Source organism: Ptiloglossa arizonensis, chromosome 14, assembly GCF_051014685.1.
Source record: "Ptiloglossa arizonensis isolate GNS036 chromosome 14, iyPtiAriz1_principal, whole genome shotgun sequence".
Taxonomy (NCBI): Eukaryota; Metazoa; Arthropoda; class Insecta; order Hymenoptera; family Colletidae; genus Ptiloglossa; species Ptiloglossa arizonensis.
In genome coordinates, this window is record NC_135061.1 from 818,020 (window position 1) to 837,272 (window position 19,253).

Consider the following 19,253-nt stretch of genomic DNA (forward strand, 5'->3'; position numbering starts at 1 on the left):
CGTACAACTTTATCGGCTCGGAACGAGTCGTCGAACATTCCGTAAATGTTGTTCACCATGCGGGACGCCCTCTGTGTATCTCTAAACGAAAACATAAAGGGCACACTATCGAAATGACTTCTCGCGTGGATGTGGTTGTACGAAACTATCGGTAACGCTACTTGCGGGTACCCAAAAGATCGTCGACATCGGTGTCGTGTTGTCCGATTCACTTGAAACGCGTCGACCATTGTCTCGTGAGCAATAGAAAAGTGTCGCAATTCCAATAATCTGATCGCGCGTCGAAATTGCTCGCAATGATCGACAATGCTAACGGAACGGGCATCGGAATTTTCGGTCGACGACGCGTGGTTATGTACAAAAGGGGGGATCGACACGCAATCGCCGCTGGGAAAACGAGAAACACAACGAGACACAGGTTACGAACAAATATTCCCCGTCGCTATCATGGCGACGCAGTGTCCGAATTTCGTTCGATACTAAAGAAAAGAAAAAAAAGAAAAAAAAAAGAAGGAAAAGAAACGCGTACGACTTCTCCCCTCCCCGGTTATCGTTTAACACAATTCGTTATATATTAATTTATCATAATAGCTCTCGCTCTCTATCACTCACTCTTTCTCACTTTATGCTCTTCTTTCACCTCTCCCTTTCGTTCTTTTCCTCTTTCTCTCGTTTCACCAGACACATTAGATCCTTTAAGACATACACGATAGTTACGAAGTATTGCTTTCTTTTAGTCGGTTCGCCCTCCAACCGAGTCACAGCGGACGGTTTCCCGTCGACGGCGAAGATTCGTGTCGAGCGTAACAATAATAGATCTCGCACCTTCGCCGCGAGATCGAGCCTCCGCGAGAATTCTGAGATCTGCCGAACCGGCGGGATCGTTAGGTAAACACGGCTCGGAACGCAGCTTCGTAATCCTTCGGTCTTGGACGTATATTATGATTGCCGATTCGCCCCACGGAGGCTATATGTGTCGCTTTTTCGCTCGTTCGTTTCCAATCGGCAGAATTCTCACGGCGCTGTTCGTCGCTCAAAGGTGGCGATGCGCTAAGCGTAAAGTTAACACGAGTACAAGACTGCTTTCTAAACGTCGTATCGTTTTTTTTATCTCTTTCTCTTGTTTCTTTTTCTCTCTCCCTTGTTTCCCTTACGTCGCGTTTCGCGAGTGAACGAGTACACATAGAAAACTGCTTCGCGATATTTGTCGGCACCACGAGCGCGGGAGCTGACACGTATCGCTGTTTGCATGCTGAGCATTCTAGAACATGCTATTACGCGGCGAATGGCAGGTAACGGCGAATTAACGGACAAATCAGACAAGCATTGTTACAAAACAGAGGGTATCGAGGAAAGACGGTTCAGCGATATTCAGGCTTGTAGGAGATTTCCAGACCGAGCGAACAGTGCTGAATCGACACGGATACGCGATCCTTTCGAAATGAATCGTGATTCTTGGTTTTCGCGAGTTGTTCGCTCGCGTTCGTTCATCGCTCGTGGTACGAAAAGAGGGATCGAATTGTTGGTAGTTTACCGCGGAGAGACCAGAGGGCCGTGTAATCGGACGTTTGGGGTGGGGATGGACGATCACCGGCTTCGAACGGTCATCGAATTTTGATCAGACTCGGACAGTGTCCGTCGAGTGGTTCGGAACGAATTGGAGAATTTTAAAACGGTTTTTGATTATATCGAGCATATATTCAAACGAAAGGGCGTCGCACCGTACAAGATAATAAAATATCAAAGCGTCGAAAGAATCTGGTTCAATTTTTAACGATCCTTTCTTATCGCGAGCGATCAACGGACGCGTGGATAAACGATGTAATCGAATAGAAAATCGTTCGCTTCGAAAATGTTTGTTCGCGGACGAACCATGATCGTTTAGTCAATTTAGCGAATACTATAAGCGTAAAGATGCTCGAACCGTCCTACTTTTAATCACTCCGCGGATTTTCTCGTGTACCAGAGAGAGAAACGATCAAAACGGTTATTCGAAAGAAGGGAAACGATAGATACAATCGAGGACAATTTGTTCGCGGAATCGCGAAACGGAAACATTCGATATCCCAGTGAACACGTTGCGAGACGAGCCCGAGGCAGTCAATGGCTGCGCGCTTAGATTGTTTTTTCGTTTAAGAACGAATATAAATCCGTGCGCGTGTACAAGGTGTCCAAGTTGCACGCTTAGACTGTTTTTCATGCAAAAACGAATGCGAATCCGTGTACGTGTACAAGGTTTCGCGTACGCGGTATTGGATATCGAAAACGGTGAATCACAGATTGATATGCCTCGTGTTACCTCGGGCTCCGTCTCACCGGACCGGGGAAAACCCTGACACGGTCGTTCGGCGCGCGAACCAATAAGAGTGTGCGTTGAGGAGTAGATGGTGGGGGGTGAGCGAGGAAGAGGGGGTAGGGGACGAGGGGGCAGTTTCATTAAATGGAAATGGAACTGTCGCGTTTAGAGAAACGAAACGATCGCTCCGAATTGACAACGATGATCGATCGAGAAAAATAGTAGCGATAAAACGGGGACACGTTGTCTGACCGTCGGTTTCCGTTACTTCGTAGAAAATGCATTCCTTCTCGCGCTTGTACGCGAATACTACTTGCGTGGGTTTGCGGCATATACTGGCTATACACAACAGATATGTACAGCGGCAATTTCCATCGTTATCCGTTTAAAGGTTCGCTGGCGCACTCTTGAACCGTTCGGTTTCGTTACTTTATTTTTTTTTCTGCTCTTTTCATCTCTCGTCGCTAAATCCCTCGTTAACTCGTCAACTAGTACGTTACTTTTTGTAATTATGATTATGTATGTTTATGCTTTAATCCACCGTACAACTACCCGGAACGCAACGTGACCGAGCGACGTGGCTCGCCAGCGTTGGCCCGCTATTTCCCTATATATTTATTATACCGCGTACGTATTATATCGCATTTTAGTTTTGCTTTTTAGTGTCTTTACTTTCTATGTCAGTTACTTCACTTTGATCCAAACCACAGAGCTCGATCTACATTTTTTTTTTTTACAGTTACGCGACTTTATTATTTATTTATTTTTTTTACCTTTTCATTTACCCAATATTTGATAAACACCGACGAGTTTCAGTTATATTCATACAGAGAGGAGGTTCTTTTTTGAAGGTATTTTGATGATGGGAGGGGACGGGGGGCGCAAGGGGTGACTTCCACGGGACGATCCCACAGACACACGGTTTTAGGACATAGGACATCTTTGACGACACAATTCAAAAAATAATTTTTCATTTTTAGTAGAAAGATAGGCGGGGTATTTCCGTACAATAGTATTATCGTTATATTAATATTACTCCTTTTTATTAGTTATTACTATTATTAGTATTAGTATTATCATATCGTTATTACTATTTATTATTATTATTTCATTATTATATTACCGTTATTATCGTTATTATTATATCGTTATTTCTCCGTGGATACTATTACTCGACGCGTCTCCGTCACGAAACACTTGCTCGTCTATTGCTTGTCTCGTTACGTCAAGTCGTCGTCGCTACCAGATTACTGGCACGAAGCATATGTATGTATCTATATATATATATATATATATATATATATATATATATATATATATATATATATATATATATATATATATATATATATAAAACATCGTTACAAATTTTCTCGCCGATAATATAGCTGGTACGACACGCAAACGCTCCATATCTATCGAGTTATTTACACGTTAACATCTACGGTCGCGTCTAGATCGTTTCAATTTCGTTCTCAGTCTGGACGATCGATAATTCGGTTCTACACGAATACCGATATCGAATCGCGAACACGAACGTTTACCCGAACGAATTCGACCGACCGGATCCTGCTTTGAGAAACTTTGCTCCTCCCGTTACAAAATTCCGACGAATCAGCGCACACGAACGCTCACTCGTCTACACGTCGGATGTACTCGCGCACCATCGGGTGGACTCGCGCGTCATCGAGTGGGTTCGCGCACCGTCGAGTGAGTTCGCGCACCGTCGAGTAGGTTCGCGCACCGTCGAGTAGGTTCGCGCACCATCGGGTGGGTTCGCGCACCATCGGGTGGGTTCGCGCGTGGAAACGCGCGTTATCCGTGTACGTATGTGTGTGTACGTAACGCGCTTTTAATACGCGAGACGTGTACCGTGTACATGTATACATATATAAAAGCATTATCGACAGTTTCCACTTAAGTTTACCGGTTCGTATATTATATATCTACAGTTACGTTTAGTCGAGTAGCTATATTTACAATTCGCTCGCCTCGCGCTAGTACACCATCGTCATCGCGTCATGTTAAAAATATCTGCTGTATATTTTTTTTTTCTTTTCTTTCTCTTTCTCGTCGACGTATCTCATTGTTTCGTTTCTTCCCTGGTTTTTTCCCCTTAGAAACTCGGCCTTAACGCGGTCGGTCCCCTATCGTCGGTGTTGTTCGCCAACGTCGCGAGGATTCGACGCGTTCAGGCGCGTCCATCATCGAGAAGGAAAACACCCCGGGATACGTCGGCCTCTAAGCGTCCGGTTCGTGCTTACGCGCACGTCTCGTAGACCCTGTTGCATGAAAACACCAGTTCGATCGACACTCATCAACGAACACGAAGAGTACTTTCTTTACTTTTTTTTCCTTTTTTTTTCTCCCCTCTCTCTCCTCCTTTCACGCACTCGTCCCGTTTCGTCGTATTTCCTCATCACGGACGGCACCTTCGTAAGTTCAATATGCACGCACCTCGTGTCCCTTGCTCGTAAAAATCCTCGCGAGCATCGCCCATCACCGATCCGCTCGCGAACCGATCACGCGACGAAGCTCCTCGCAGTCGTTTGCCGTGAACAATCTGACTAGCTCGATTCGTTTCTCTTTTATTCGTTTTCCTTCCTTTTCCTTCTCACACGCGTCACGGATCCGTTCTGTCGCTCCAGAATCGAACCACGGAGACGTTTCGCTATTTGGAACCGTAGACATCCACGATCGTACTGTCGAGGAAACGAAAAGTACGTTTGAATCGCAAGCAACGCTATTATGGCACACCGAGCGGGGGGTACGGGGATGATTGGGTGTAGGTTCATTTTTTTTTTCATTTTTTTTTCTCTTTGGGTACGTGGAAAAACAAGTAAACCGGACAGCACCGCGACGATCGATCGTGAACACTTTTCGATAATTTACCTCGGTTCCTTCGTTTCGCGAGTGCGCTCTAGAAGAGAACAGAGAAGAACGATCGGGGAGAATGGATGCGAACACACGGGGACACGCGTGTACACGGCGTGTCGCGATGAACCGTTTCGCCCCGTTACGGCTGAATGTAATGAACGTGTTAGTCTTGTCTCTCTTCATTGTTCTTTCTTACGTTTTGTTTTTGTGTCCGCTGCGCGATTCACGTGGGCGCGTGAATCAAGTCCCAAATAGCGTTACGATCCCGCGTCACATCCTCGAATCACGAGTCGTGCCTGTGGATCCTGTTGCGCCTGTTCCCGCTCTTCCGTCGTTTCCTCTTGGTGTCCCTGGTGAACGCCACGTTGCCGGGATCGTCGGCCAGCTGGGGGTATCTGTGCACGCTGTGTATGTCGACACCCTCGTAACCGTTCACGATACCACGACTGATCAGCTCGTCCTTCTCCTCCTTGGACCAATCGCCCCTGCCTTGGAAACCGGCCATCACGAGCTGTTTCTCGATCTCCCAGGCCCTCTCCACCGCCCTCTTGTGAGCGTGTTTCAGTATCCTGTGCCTCTCCTGTTCCGGATCGGCTCCGTATTTGATCACCACCGCCGCGTCCGGATTGTGAAGCCTCAACTCCTTCCAAGTACCCGCTCCGTGTTCCGTGGTCTCGTGAGTGGACACGTTGAACATACCGCCCAAACGACGCAGCTCCTCCATGTCGTCGCGTATCTTCAACGCGTTGTCCTTCACGAAATAGAACACGTCCTGGTCGTGAACGCTGAAGTGCAACGGCAGGAAGTACGAGTTGTTGAACACCGAGGTGACCACATCCTGGACCACGCTGTTCACACCGTCCACAACGCTGACCAACGCGCGTCCACCGACTCGAGACACAAGGATACCCTCACCGAACACCGCTCGACGATGAGCCACACGTGGAAGAAGATTACGCGTCTTTGGTTCCAGTTTCAGCAACGGTTTAGGCACGAATCCCAGATCGGAGAACTTCTCGTGTACACGGTCCACGATACACTGGAGACCGGACATCACACCGAAGTCTGGTGTCAGTTGAGGGGAGGTGATCGTGGCGCTCGGTTGGTACACCATTTGTTTCATGTACTCGGAGCCGAGGATCGCGGATATGTCGTAACCGTATAGCTTCAACCAGCTGGCCAGGTCGGTCATGTACTCGACGTTCTGCTTGAAGTTGATCGGATCGTTGTTACGGAAACGATAGATGAAGATGTCGGTCGGTGTGGTGAGCTCGTTCGCCATTTGCTCCCAAGCTGGGGTCATCCATTGACCGACCGTGGGATCGTACAGTCTCTTGTTGAGGTAGACGAGCTTGGTGTTGGGATCGAGGAGACCACCGTGGAAGTCGATGGGCAGATAGAAATCCGGATTGGTGTCTTTGATGATCTTCCCGAACGGTGTGCGTCTCATCTCCTTGATGAGGTTCCCGTTGGTGTCGAACAACGCCAATGGTGAACCATTCTGATCCGTCGCGACGTAGAACCTCTGCTCGGACGTTTCCACGGTCATGAGGAAGTTACGAGCGTCGTAGAGGAACCGGAAGGTCTTGGCGGATTTCGGGAAGTGGACGTGCGTGATCAGATCCGGGGTCTTCGGATTCGCGTAGAAGAACTGGGTGATGTTCTCGCGATCGTCGTTCCAGGTGACCAGTCGTCCACGATCGTCGTAAAAGTACCATATCTGGAACTTTTTGTGCTCCAATGCGTGGATCAACTGACCACGGGAATTGTACCTGTACGAAACAACCGAGAAAGGTTACACACGGGACACCTAGAGAATCTTAAACGAGAGGATGGATATAGGACTGACCTGTACTTGTGTTCTCCACGGATAACGACGAACCCTCTACCGTCGTAGGCGTTGAATTCAACGTCGCCAAACTGTACCACACGGTCCCCGCTGTCGTACCCCAACACGAGTTTCTCGTTGTGTTCCCTTATGATACCGATCACGTTACCGTTTTCGTCGTACGCGTACTGCCAATTGTTCTCGGTGTCTGCCACCTCGAGCACGTGGCCGTCCGCGTTGTACGTGATCTTCTCCATTTTCGAGTCTTTGCCGATCGCCAGCTTCCTCATCTTGATACGGTTACGGTTATCGTACTCGAGTTCCATACGGAACACGTCCAGTGTACGTATGTTCATTAGTACCGTTTTAACGCGACCGTGTTCGTCGTAATCCGTCACGGTGTAGAACTGTTTGCTGCTGTCCTGCATCACGGATCTGTTGAACAGGTTCCTGTATATCCTCAGATCACCGACACCCTCGAGTATACCGAGATTCTGGCTGTACTTCAGCCTCAATTGAGGCAACTGTTTGCCATTGATGTCCACCTCGATCCCGGATATCCGAGCGTTACCGTCGTACTGATAACGATAACGGGCATTGTCCAGGCCGCTTTTACTACCGAATTTGATCTTCTCGTCTTTCACGATACCGGCGTGGTACTTGTACTCGATCCTCATTTCGAAGTTCGGTTCGTTGATGTCGATGCTGTGGACCAAACTCGTCGTCTCCTGGTACGTGTAATGTATCGAGGACAGACCTGGAAAATGTTACACCGTGGAACAATTAATCTTTAAAAAAGAAACCAGGCGAGAGAAAGAATCTTTGGATCGTCCAAAGATTCCTCCTCTGCTCACAGAGTCGAACGATTCAGCTGTTGTTACTCACCGGCAAGAGTGGTCTCCAATTTTCCAGTGTGGTCGTAAACGTAGGCAACCTTGCCACTTTGATGGGGATACACTTTGGCCAGAATCTGTCCGTCGTCGTTGTACAGAATCTCGTACGGATGTCTGTTCATCGGCGAGTAATACTGATACTTGTAGAACCCTAGAGACGTTTGTAGCGAGAAAGTATGAATGTGTGATCGGGGTGTGGTCAAAGACTGCAACGCTCCAGCCTCGTCGTATTGCAACAAGTAATCGCTTCCACGCGGCGTGGTCACTTTCAACGGGAGACTGCTGAACATGTCTTTGAACGCGTAGACCATCGACGTGCCGTCGCTGTACTTGATCTCGTAAAGTCTACCAGCTCTGTCGAAGCCGTAGGTTTCGCTGATGTCGCCCCAGGTCCAACTGGTCAGTCTGCTGAAACGATCGTACTCGAGTTCCACACCGGCGAAGATACCGTTCCTTGGACCCCATTTGATCGGTCTCGCTGTTCGGTCGTAGGTGACGTTCAAGAGCTCCACGTCGTTCATGAACACGGCCACGCTGTTGGTCTCCCTGTCGTACTCCAGAGAGAGAAGGATCTCGCCGTTCACGCGTAGCCTCCTACCGACTTGCGTGACGGACTTTGAGTTGCCTCGATTCTTGTTACCTTGGACCTTTCTCAGGAAGTATCGCCACTCGAATCTGTTGGCCAGATCACCGGCGATCTCGGTTCTCTGTTTAGCGGGTACGGGGTAACTCTCGCCCAACAGAGGTTCGATCTCGGCTAGAACCGAATAGGGCAATGTATCCGTGCTGATCGTGTGCGCCCATGGTGTCACCTGACCCACGGAGCCATCCGCGAGGACAGTGGTCCTCTGTTCGGCTTCTCCGACTTTCGTGATCACCGACGATCCTTTGATCAGCATCGAGATGGGTTTCCTGTTATTCTGTCCAACCTTGACCACCGCTCCCTTCAAACTGAGATCGAAGGTCAGACTGATCACCTTCCCCGTCGGAGTGACTGCGCTGGTTAGCCTACCGAACTCGTCGTAATTGTAGACGTAGCTTCGTCCGGTGCTGTCCAATTTGGTCTTCAATAGACCGGTCGGACCGTGATAGTCGAACGTCACGTTGTAATTGTCCGGTGTGCTCAACTCGTGGAGCATTTTCATCCTGGACATACGGAGCCTGCACTTCTGTCCCTTGGTGTTCTCGATGGAGTTCACTTGGCTGCTGTAGTCCCTCAAGAGGAACACTTTGTTGCCAGCCGCGTCCGTTACCGTGCTCAGCTTCCCGTTGCTGGTGTTCACGTTGTACGTGAACTGGTACACCGTCTCCCCGGTGAGTATGTTCTTGGTGGCCACGTGCTGACCGAATCTATTGAACACGTATATCTCCTGGGTGTCCGGTGAGTAGATCTCGTACTCCCTGGCGCCGCTTGCGTCCGGTATGCTCGCGGTCACGGAACGAATTCTGTAATTCGCTTGATCACCGATGTGAACTACCCCGTCCGGTGACACGGCCACCGCGGATATGGTGTTGAACTTTGAGGTGGACGCCAGGTAATGATCGGCCTCGAAACAATCGCAACCGCGTTCCAGACAATTGCACTTGGACTCGGCGCCAGCGTACGGGGAGATCTTGCCATCGGTGCCTATCACGCGCAAACGATTTATCCTCTGCGAATCGCTCTCGGCGATGTACAGATTACCGGATGGCCCGAACGCGATACTCTGCGGCATCACCAGTGTGGCGTGTGTCGCTAGTTCCGTGTCGAACGAAGTGGACGGCCAAGGGCAACGCAGAGGACGACCAGCTACGACCTTTACCCGACCATCGGGTGCCAATTGGAGCACCATGTGATCGTCGATCATGTGCAACGAGTTGTCGAGAGGATTGATCGCCAGTTCCGTGGGCCAACGAAGATGAACCTCCTCAACGTTTAGTGTGCCTTCGCAGGGAATTGGTTTCCAATGGGATCGGTGCATGTGATTGCCAATCACGGTGGTGATGATACCGTCCCTGTCCACCATCCTGATATTGGTACCGTCCGCGAAATAGAGGACGTTGTCGGCCGATACAGCGACACCTTTCGGGTAAGCGAGTTTAGCGTCCCTGGCGAGTGCACCGTCGCCGCAATGTGCCTCGTCACCGGGTAGACACCGTTCACCGGACCCTACCACGGTTTCCCAGTTGTGATCGGGATCGGTGTAGTCGTTCGTGTCGCGCACGCGTATTATCTGATGACATTCCGGATCGGAGATGTACAAGGTGCCGTCCAAGGGACTCAGGGCGATGTGGTAGCGGTACGAGACTCTCGTCACGCTGAAAGAAACAGGATTCGTTGAGTACAAGTTTCGAGTAAACAAAATTCGTCGAGTACGACAAGTTTTTCTCTTTCTATCTTAGTTATCTTGTGTCTCTAGTAAACAAGATTCATCTAGTACTAACGAGTTACTCGGAGCAACGTAGAATACCCAGTGACACTTACTTGAGTCGAACAACCGTCCTGACAGTGCCATCTACGAGGATCTTCCGTACGAGATTGAAGTCACCGACGAAGATGGAGCCATCCGGCGCGGTGGCAAGTGCAACAGGGGCGAGAAGTCGTTGCTTGGAAGCTTGGCCGTCGCACTCGTAACAGTCGACCGGTCTCTGGTGTCCGTCGCCCATGGTCGTGAGGATCACGCGAGGCTTCTGCTTCAGATAGATGTTGGACCCGTCGCCCTTTTGCAGTATACCCTCGTGGAAATTGTATCTATGATGTATGTCGAGATTCCAGCCTCCGACCTCCGAAATGGACATGTCGTGGCCGCTGAGCTTCGTCGTTTGCACGTCCCAGATCACGTCCTTGCAGTCGCTGTACTCGTATCCGACTTTCACCATGGCGGTGGTCACACCGTAAACACGTTGTCGGTAGACGTTCAGTCGATTCCAAGCGTAGGTGAACCGTATCACCGGATCGGCCTCGAACGTTCTCTCGAACAGTATGCCCTCGATCGTGATCCTCAAGTGGATCAAATTGAGCGTAGGGGGTATGACCTCGGGAGTCAGCTGCAGCTGGATCGTCGACAGATAACCGGCCGCACGGGAACTGTGGTAGACAAGATTCAATCCTGTTCCAGGTATTTGCAGACTTTCTTGAATGACCTGGGACTCTGCCAATATGGCACTCTTGTCCGGGCAGGCACCTTGGAAACCGTGCTTCCACGTCGCCAGGACCACCGGTTTCATCATATCGTAATCGTGAGCGGCGCACGAGTGCGGCACGTGGCTCGGCTGTTTCTCCTCGGCGGCAGTCATCACGATTTTGTCGATTATCACCACCTGAGGTAAACAGACTTTTCGTTAGATCGCGCTCTTCGAGTATCCCGATTCGGTGTACTACGAACGATATCGTCAAAGGGTCTGCCTACTTCTCGACCTCGTATCTTCGTCGATTTCAAACTTTCGTACATTTATATAGGATAATAACTTTTCTCTATATTTAGCAGTTTGCAAGTACCAATCGATTCTCTCGAAGCGATATAGACCATTTCGATAACTTTCGCTCCGGTGAGTCTAAAGAGAAAGATGTTCCTACCGGATCGAATAAAAGTGCAAACGGTAAAGAACAGTGTTCAGCTACGTCGAGTTGAGTTTTGGAGGGTAAATTTTCAAATTCCACGATAATCTCTCCCATAGAATACTCTCGAGATTCGAAAGTATTTTCGATACTATTGGGTTATTCGTAAAGTCGTTTCGTTTTCCACGTAGAATACAAATTTTCTTTTATAGAATATATTAATTTTTCTTCGCTTTAAAATGGAGTATACATAATTGAATAAAACGTCTACACGCTCGAAAGAAATCGTGTTTCGTTTTCACCAAAAGAAACGAAACGACTTTCCGTACAACCTAACGTAATAAGAAAAATACTAGAAAATTCTAGGTATCTTTAATAAAGCGATAATATACGAAAAGATACCGATTCGATTATCGAGGGTTACGTATGTAGTTACGTATTTTCACCAGAAAAAAAAACTAATATTTCCCATTCCTATTTTCTCGTCGAAGTAGGCAGACTCCTCGACAGGACGATCAAAGTAATTGAACGTGATTTTACCTCGTTCCACGGTACAAAGACAATGTGACTTTGCGGTTTAAAGGGCGATCTGCCGAATTGCAGTGTGACAGCACCGCCACCGTTCACCAGGAGATCGAACCATCCGTCGTCTCTCGTCAGTGTAAATCCTTCCAGCGGTGTACTGGTGCTAACTCTCACCCCCATCAAACCGGTGCCAAGATGGGTGACAACCCGGCCACGTACAACGGCCGATCGGCTGTCAGGAAATAATAAGGTTAACGATCCGATAGCTGGCCACGTAAGACTCGTGTCAACTAACGCGATCGGTATCTTTCCACCGTGATCCGTGGACGCACTAACAACAAAGCAAACTGGCTATCGTCTAATCTAATTTCAATCTACTGACAGTATTACTCTCCGTTGGCAAGTCGTCTTGCAGTGTTTCCAAGTGAAAGTCTCGTAGAACGAAAACGTACCGTCGTTTTACGAACCGAGATCGAAACGAGAAACGTTACTTCCCCGTAGTTCCGTAAGGTTGTACGGTCAGAGTGGAACGGTCAGCTCTGGTTCGACTCGACGGCACATTATTCGTTCGTTCGATCGAATGGTATTCCGTGCGTGTAAAGTTCTCGAACTCGTGGTAGAATTTACTCGACACGGTCCAGTTTCGGTGCCAAAGATACGCTCCGAGTCGAAGATCGTTGAAAGTTTCTCGTTCTCGGTGTAGAATTGTCCGTCTCGCGTCGACGTTGTTCCTCTTTGGCACCGATGACTGGACACTGGTCGATGAGAAAATTTCTTTTTTTTTTTTTTTTTTTTTTTTGGACTAGTAATACCACTTATATTTACATGTACATATACACAAATAACACAAAGTCAGAAGCTCAACTCAAAAGGCACGAAAGACAACGTAGGAATAATAAGGTAACCAAACCATGCAACGAGAAAGAGTCGAACAATGACGATAGGGACGAGTGGGGGTTGGTGTGAGCTTTCGTACGGTCGCACACGCCGCGTCGCTACTTTCGAGGGAGGTTCTTCGTCCGTTTGTCGACAACTTTCGGTGACGAGCAAGTGCCGGCAAGTCGTGAAGAGGCTCGTACTCGAATGCAATTGACCGCGCGCGGAGCAACACGTCTTCTGCGGCGGTTCGGATGCAGGAAGTATACGTATGTACACATGATACCAAATATGCACGAAAATATCGTCAAACAGCAGCAGCAGCTATTAACCGCTTACGCTCTACGAACGAACTGTACTCGCAACCGGTTTTACTTGTACTTTTTTTTTCTATTTTTTTTTTTTTTCTTTGTTTCTTTTCTTTCGTTTTAGTCGAGCATCGTCGACGTAGTCTCTTACCTTGTGTTGAAGTGATTCCAGAACATACTGACCGGGCAGCACGGATAAAACAGAGCCGAGTTAAAATGATGTGATTAAAGGCGAAACTAGTCGGAAGATAGAGAAAGTAAGAGAGAGAGAGAGAGAAGAGAGAAGAGAGAAGAGGGACGAGAGAATAGAAGGTGGATAAATTGTGTAAGAGAGAGGAGAGGGACGAGAGAAACTCGGGAGGGAAGAATCGCGTCGAGGAGGGTCAATAGGAGCGAACGTAAGAAGAATTCAGTATTTTTTTTTTTCGATAAAAATTTCGATGTTTGCGCGAAAATATCGTTGAAGAATCGCTCGAAAATACCCGGCGAATAAGGGAGGAGAGAGTGTATCTACCGTTCCCTCCTTAATCGGTACGATGGGCGCAAAAGCTCGAGGCTCGAACATGAAGTCACCACATTCACGCAAGCTCCACTCGGACGGACACGTGAGAGAGAAAGAATATGTCTATATATATATATACATATATATATACACATACGTATATACACAATATACGTTTCCATATGTATATATATATATACATACACACATATACGATAGACTGTCGGTTATACGTATATATCGATAAGATCGATAAGTAGAATAGCGATAAAGGCGAAGATAGAGAATGATAGTGAGAATGGAGACGGGGTTCAGTGCAGGGCACACGCTCGCGCACACGTACGTACAAACATATGTATAAAACTTTTGGGATGTGATTTCACACGGGTCACAACAACGCAGAGAATATATCATATCTATGTATACGTCTTCGTGTTTAGTATGGATCGTGTACGGACGAGAACGTACAATACGTGTGGTTGTTGGCTATGCATGTGTTTCGTGTACGTCGTAGCGGTTAAAGATTACCGTGGGCCCCGGTGTTCGCGGCGCGCGTTTTCGCAATTCTAAGCTGCGAGCGTTAAAGTCGAGCAACGATTGGTCCGTAACACGATCGATCACCCGTGAGAACAAATCTCCCTAATATGTGACGAGCAGGGACCGCGATATTCTTAACAACCATCGGTCGTCCCGCAACACATGCATCCGTTTCTAACGTACACCATTAGTGAAACTTTACGTGTGTCGTGTGGTCTGGCTGAGAGGCTAACGAGTTTCTGTGTTTTCTGTAACCAAGTGTCTTGATCCAACGCACGTAAAATAAACGGCACGTAACACCAAATTCGGGACGGACATGTTCGATCGGCGTTCGATGTGTGTGTGTGTGTGTGTGTATGTGTGCGCACGTTCTCCGAGCAATCAGCGCCGTAACGTTAATCGGAACAATCGAACGGGCAACGGTCGCGAGAACGTAGAAGACAACGCACGGCTCGTGGCTATCCAACGTCCAAACTCACCTCTCGTTGAAGGTCTCCTGGCGCGCGTAGTTCTGGAGGCTACCTTCGTCTATCAGGAACTTCATCCTCTCGAAGAAGGACGCGGTGATGGCCGGCGGCTGCTTTCGCAGAAGTATATCGATCGGTTTCGGGGCCGACACGCAAAGCTGACTGCTACGACATATATAATTCGAGCAACATTCCGGATCCGCGCAATCGATGAGACCGTCTGCAAAGTACGTTACAACGGGATTAGTGAGCGCGTGTAAGGGAAAGATACGGGGCGAAGCGAGCCGATGCGAACGGGGAACGTTCGCTCGAGCGGGATTCGAGAACGGATCTTTCTTCGTTTTAACATGTTGAAAATGAAAGTTAAGCGGCGATTCCAGCCTCGCGAATACACTTCTCGAGAATATTTCATCACGTTTCTCGCTACGATCGAACTTGACGCGTTACATTTCCTCCGGTACATATATCGGGTTGTTCGGAAAGTCATTTCGTTTTTTTTTTGGTGAAAATGAAATGGGATTCTTTTAGAGCGTATAAACGTTTCATTAAATTGTATATTTTCCATTTTGGAAAACGAAATTATTTTACGAACAACCTAATATATAGAAAAATTCATCTCTTGGGAGAAAGATACACGAACTCGAGATACTTGAAGCGTTTACTTCACGCTGTAGAAAAGAATTAAGGGACTCGGGATAATCTAATAAATCTTCTAGGGCAAGAACGATAGACCTTCGAGAGAAGTGAAATATAAAGTAAAATACGCTATAGGTGTTTCTTTTTATAACCACTGACTCTTAAATAAGACATTGCAAAGGTCTAGAACCTATCATCTTAAAAGAAAGAAAGGTTCGTCGAATAGTGGATAGTGTTAATAACCACTAACTCCAAAAATAAGACATTGCAAAGGTTTCTGTCCAAGGTCTAGAACCTATCATCTTAAAAGAAAGAAAGATTCGTCGGATCGGGTTTACTATGCAGGAAGAAGGTTCAATCCCTTCCTTCTTAACGTTAAGACATTGCAAAGGTTTACATCCAAGATTCAGAACGAAAAGTCTCGGTGAATCTGGACAATAGACTTTTTTAATTGAAATTTAAGATACAGAATTGTTTGTCAGTTTCTCCGAAAGAGGTCTTTCGAGAAGACACTGGTCCAGAGAAACCGGAATAAGTAATCTACAAACAGTAGGTGTCTGTCGGTTCACCGACAGCCCGGATAAGCGAGTCTATGCGTTCCAAACATTGTCACAACTGCTGCGTAGAAAACACCGAACGATAAAGCGATCGTTTCGACTCGTGTAACTATTAACGAACCCTTGAATCGTCTACCATAATTAACTCGATTATCCTGATCGACGTCCTCGCCTACGAGACTCGAAACTTTGGTTACAAAAGCACAAGAGTGACTTTCGTTGCTCGTGTCTCAATGTTGAGAATTACGATCTTAAAAAATGCCTCGTTCTCGGGGAAGAGTCCTAAACGTCGAAAAACAAATTTCCTTTGGTTATTTTGTACCTTTGTCGTTGTCTCTTCCATCGTTGCAATTCTGTTCGAGGAGCACGTTGCAATCCTTGCCGTCCCAACCGTCGTAGCACCTGCACTCCCATTGGCCATCGTTGCTGACTCTGCACTGTCCATGCCCGGAACAGGAGTTAGGGCAACCTTCCATCGTGCAGTGTTTCCCGTTCCAACCGGTCACGCACAAGCACGTCCCGTTCTTGCACTGGCCGTGTTCGTTGCATCGTGGATCGCATTGCTTCAGATTGCACAACTCGCCGGACCACCCTGGCAGACAGTCGCAGACGTTGTCCACACAGTGACCATGGGGACCGCAGTCCAGATCGCACAATTCTGGAAAACGCGAACAGGGATGTCCCGAGTTAGGTAAATACGCTCCGTCTCCGAGATCAGTTTCGAAGGTGTGTTAGTTGCGATCGCAAACAACGCACGACGGTCCGGATAAAACGGATTTTCTCTGACAAATTGGAACAACGTTAACGAACAGAGGATCGGAACAAGCGGTTGGACAAAGATTATCGGTCGAGGGTTCGAGAAACGTCCCGTTAGGACACTCGTCACCGGCACGAGACCTGAAAACACAAGTATCGATCAATCCAATTATCAGAGTAGCCTCCATATTGTACATAACACTGTTCAATGTACACAACTGCCTGAAACTTGGATATCCAATATTTGTATCGTCTAGTTGTAACGCACAATAGTTCACTTTCTTCGTCAGTTTGAGTTTAAGTCGTCACGGTTCGAAAAGAAGAAGGTACGCATCTATTATTCCAGTTTCACGAGCTTACGAACACGTTCGTTCATTTCTGTTAAACGCGCGGGTTCTCGCGGACGTGAATCGTTACCTTTCGAGCAGTCGTCCCCGGACCACATGGGCTCGCAGAGACAGGTCTGTGTATCCAGTTCAAAGTTCCCGTGTCCGCTGCAATCGGGTAGACACTGCAACGCTTCCTTGTCCATTTGGCTGCAGTCGGCACCCTTCCATCCTTTCTTGCAGATGCAGGTGCCGTCCGCGCAAAAACCGTGCCCGGAGCAATTCGGATGAAGGCAATCCTCCTCCTCGCAGTACATCCCCTTGTAACCTTGCAGGCAGATGCATTTACCAATGGCGCAAAGACCGCGCCCGTTGCAATCGGGCACCTCGCACTCGTCGTGTCGCAAAGAGCACTCCTTGCCCTTCCAACCGGGATTGCATTGGCACTCGCCGTTTATGTACTCCCCTGGAATTACGGTGTGACAGGTCAGTACGCGATGTACTGTGCCAAAAGTCTCGTTACCTCGTTCGTTCGCGGGAAATTTCCCGATCGTCTTTTTCGCTCACCTCGCTGGCTGCAGAGAACCGGGCAAACGCTCTCGCTGCAATCCTCACCACCGAAACCGGGATTGCACTGACAGTGACCCAGAAGACATTCACCCTTCCCGCTGCAACCGTTCGGACAATTGTGCGTCATGTCCTCCGCGATCACGGCTATGAACGACACCTCCTGAGGGTCTCCGTCGTCGTTGTACAACGAGAGGAACCAGTGACCAGGCTCCATGTAATACGTCACCTCTTTCTTGATCGAAGGCTGGAAGGAGAAGTTTCTTTTGAAAATGGTTCGTCCAGGTTGTGTTTTCGCTAGAGATTCACCATTGAGAGAAAAAATGAAAAAAAAGAGAGAATTCGAGAGGTGTTTGTTGTACAGTGTCTCGATCGAAGGCTACAAGGAGAAGTTTCTTTCGAAAATGGCTCGTCCAGGTTACGTGTTCGCTAGAGATTCACCACTGAGAGAAAAGATGAAAGAAAAGAGAAACTTCTAAAGCATCGAGTATGTCGAAAGTAGGTGTTTGTTGTACAGTGTCTCGATCGAAGACTGCAAGGAGAAGTTTCTTTCGAAAATGGCTCGTCCAGGTTGTGTTTTCGCTAGAGATTCACCACTGAGAGAAAAGATGAAAGAAAAGAGAAACTTCTAGAGCATCGAGTATATCGAAAGTAAGTGTTAGTTGTACAGTGTCTCGATCGAAGGCTGCAAGGAGAAGTTTCTTTAGAAAATGGTTCGTCCAGGTTGTGTTTTCGCTAGAGATTCACCACTGAGAGAAAAACTGAAAGAAAAGAGAGACTTCGAAGTACACCGAGCGTGTCAAAAGCAGCATGGAAAATGAATCTCAGCGAGTATTCGTAGAGGAGCAACGGCATCATCTAGCGGTGTAATCAAAAGTCTAAAAATAAGCACACGAATGTTGGTTCGGAGTAAATCGTGATAAAGGAAGCACTTGTTCGAAAAAGTGCAATCGTAGGTAAAAATGAACCGAAATGTCGAAACGCGATCCAATAGACCCGATTGGTTCGGGGAAAGAATCGGACTTGTTTCGCGTATCTATTTACAAGTGTATCGTGTACTCGTTTCGAGGGAAGAAAAATAAAATCGGTGACTGGCACATACAATGACACTAACTTGAGACGCCCGAGTGGTCCTGGCTTTGAAACCGCTCAACACCTCCAGGAGATCGTACTGCGTGTGCGTGGGTAGAGCGTTTCTTCTGGCGTAGACCCCGATACTCGCACCGCGTGGTATATTGTAGTCGAATCGGACGTACGCGGCCTCCGATTGGTAGAATTGCATGTTCCAGTAGCTGTACGGTGGTATCTCCTTGTTGAGTTTCTGTCCCAAACCGACCTGGGCGAACGTCGTCCCGTCAGGTGGGAAAGACCTGGCTGGAAATGTTCTCGCACCTGGATAATTGAGAATAATCGGAGTTAGCCGTGATTTTCCACGACCGTGACAGAAATCAGTTTTCTATCGGGCAGCGTTACGGGATTTTATCTTCCTTGCGTCTCGGTTACGCGATTCCGCGAGCATTCGGAATCGTTGGCCGTGCAACTTGCGGACGAAGCGCGTGTAAAGAAAATTAGGGGCGTGTAGTAGCGTCGGTAGGGACTATTCACGGAACAGTGACAACTGTACGATAGAATCTACCGTCTCTTTAGTATATAGAGGTTTTCCTTTTTCGTTTTACTTTCTCTTCGAATATTCATCCGTTCGCGAATCGTTACTCTGCTCAGGATAGATGCAACAGTGACTCCTGTACGATAGAATCTACCATC

The 19,253-nt window shown here is 47.9% G+C and overlaps 1 protein-coding gene across 8 annotated transcripts in view; it reads right to left on the reverse strand.

The window, feature by feature from the left end:
• Positions 1 to 4,675: 4,675 nt before the first annotated feature.
• The window catches only part of Ten-m (teneurin transmembrane protein Ten-m), a 398,512-nt gene continuing 383,934 nt past the window's right edge, over positions 4,676 to 19,253 (reverse strand). For 2 of the 8 annotated variants that reach the window (XM_076326151.1, XM_076326149.1), the window contains 10 exons: positions 18,592 to 18,881; positions 17,490 to 17,736; positions 17,014 to 17,388; positions 16,163 to 16,498; positions 14,660 to 14,867; positions 11,973 to 12,288; positions 10,359 to 11,194; positions 7,887 to 10,192; positions 7,023 to 7,758; positions 4,676 to 6,945 (listed from right to left, as the gene is read on the reverse strand). In XM_076326151.1, coding sequence (XP_076182266.1) covers positions 5,457 to 6,945; positions 7,023 to 7,758; positions 7,887 to 10,192; positions 10,359 to 11,194; positions 11,973 to 12,288; positions 14,660 to 14,867; positions 16,163 to 16,498; positions 17,014 to 17,388; positions 17,490 to 17,736; positions 18,592 to 18,881 — 7,139 coding nt within the window. In that variant the 3' untranslated portion in view covers positions 4,676 to 5,456. Of the gene's footprint in view, positions 6,946 to 7,022; positions 7,759 to 7,886; positions 10,193 to 10,358; positions 11,195 to 11,972; positions 12,289 to 13,292; positions 13,320 to 14,659; positions 14,868 to 16,162; positions 16,499 to 17,013; positions 17,389 to 17,489; positions 17,737 to 18,591; positions 18,882 to 19,253 lie in introns of all 8 variants that reach the window. The other 6 variants (XR_012994026.1, XM_076326153.1, XM_076326152.1 and 3 more) reach the window with 6 other exon arrangements.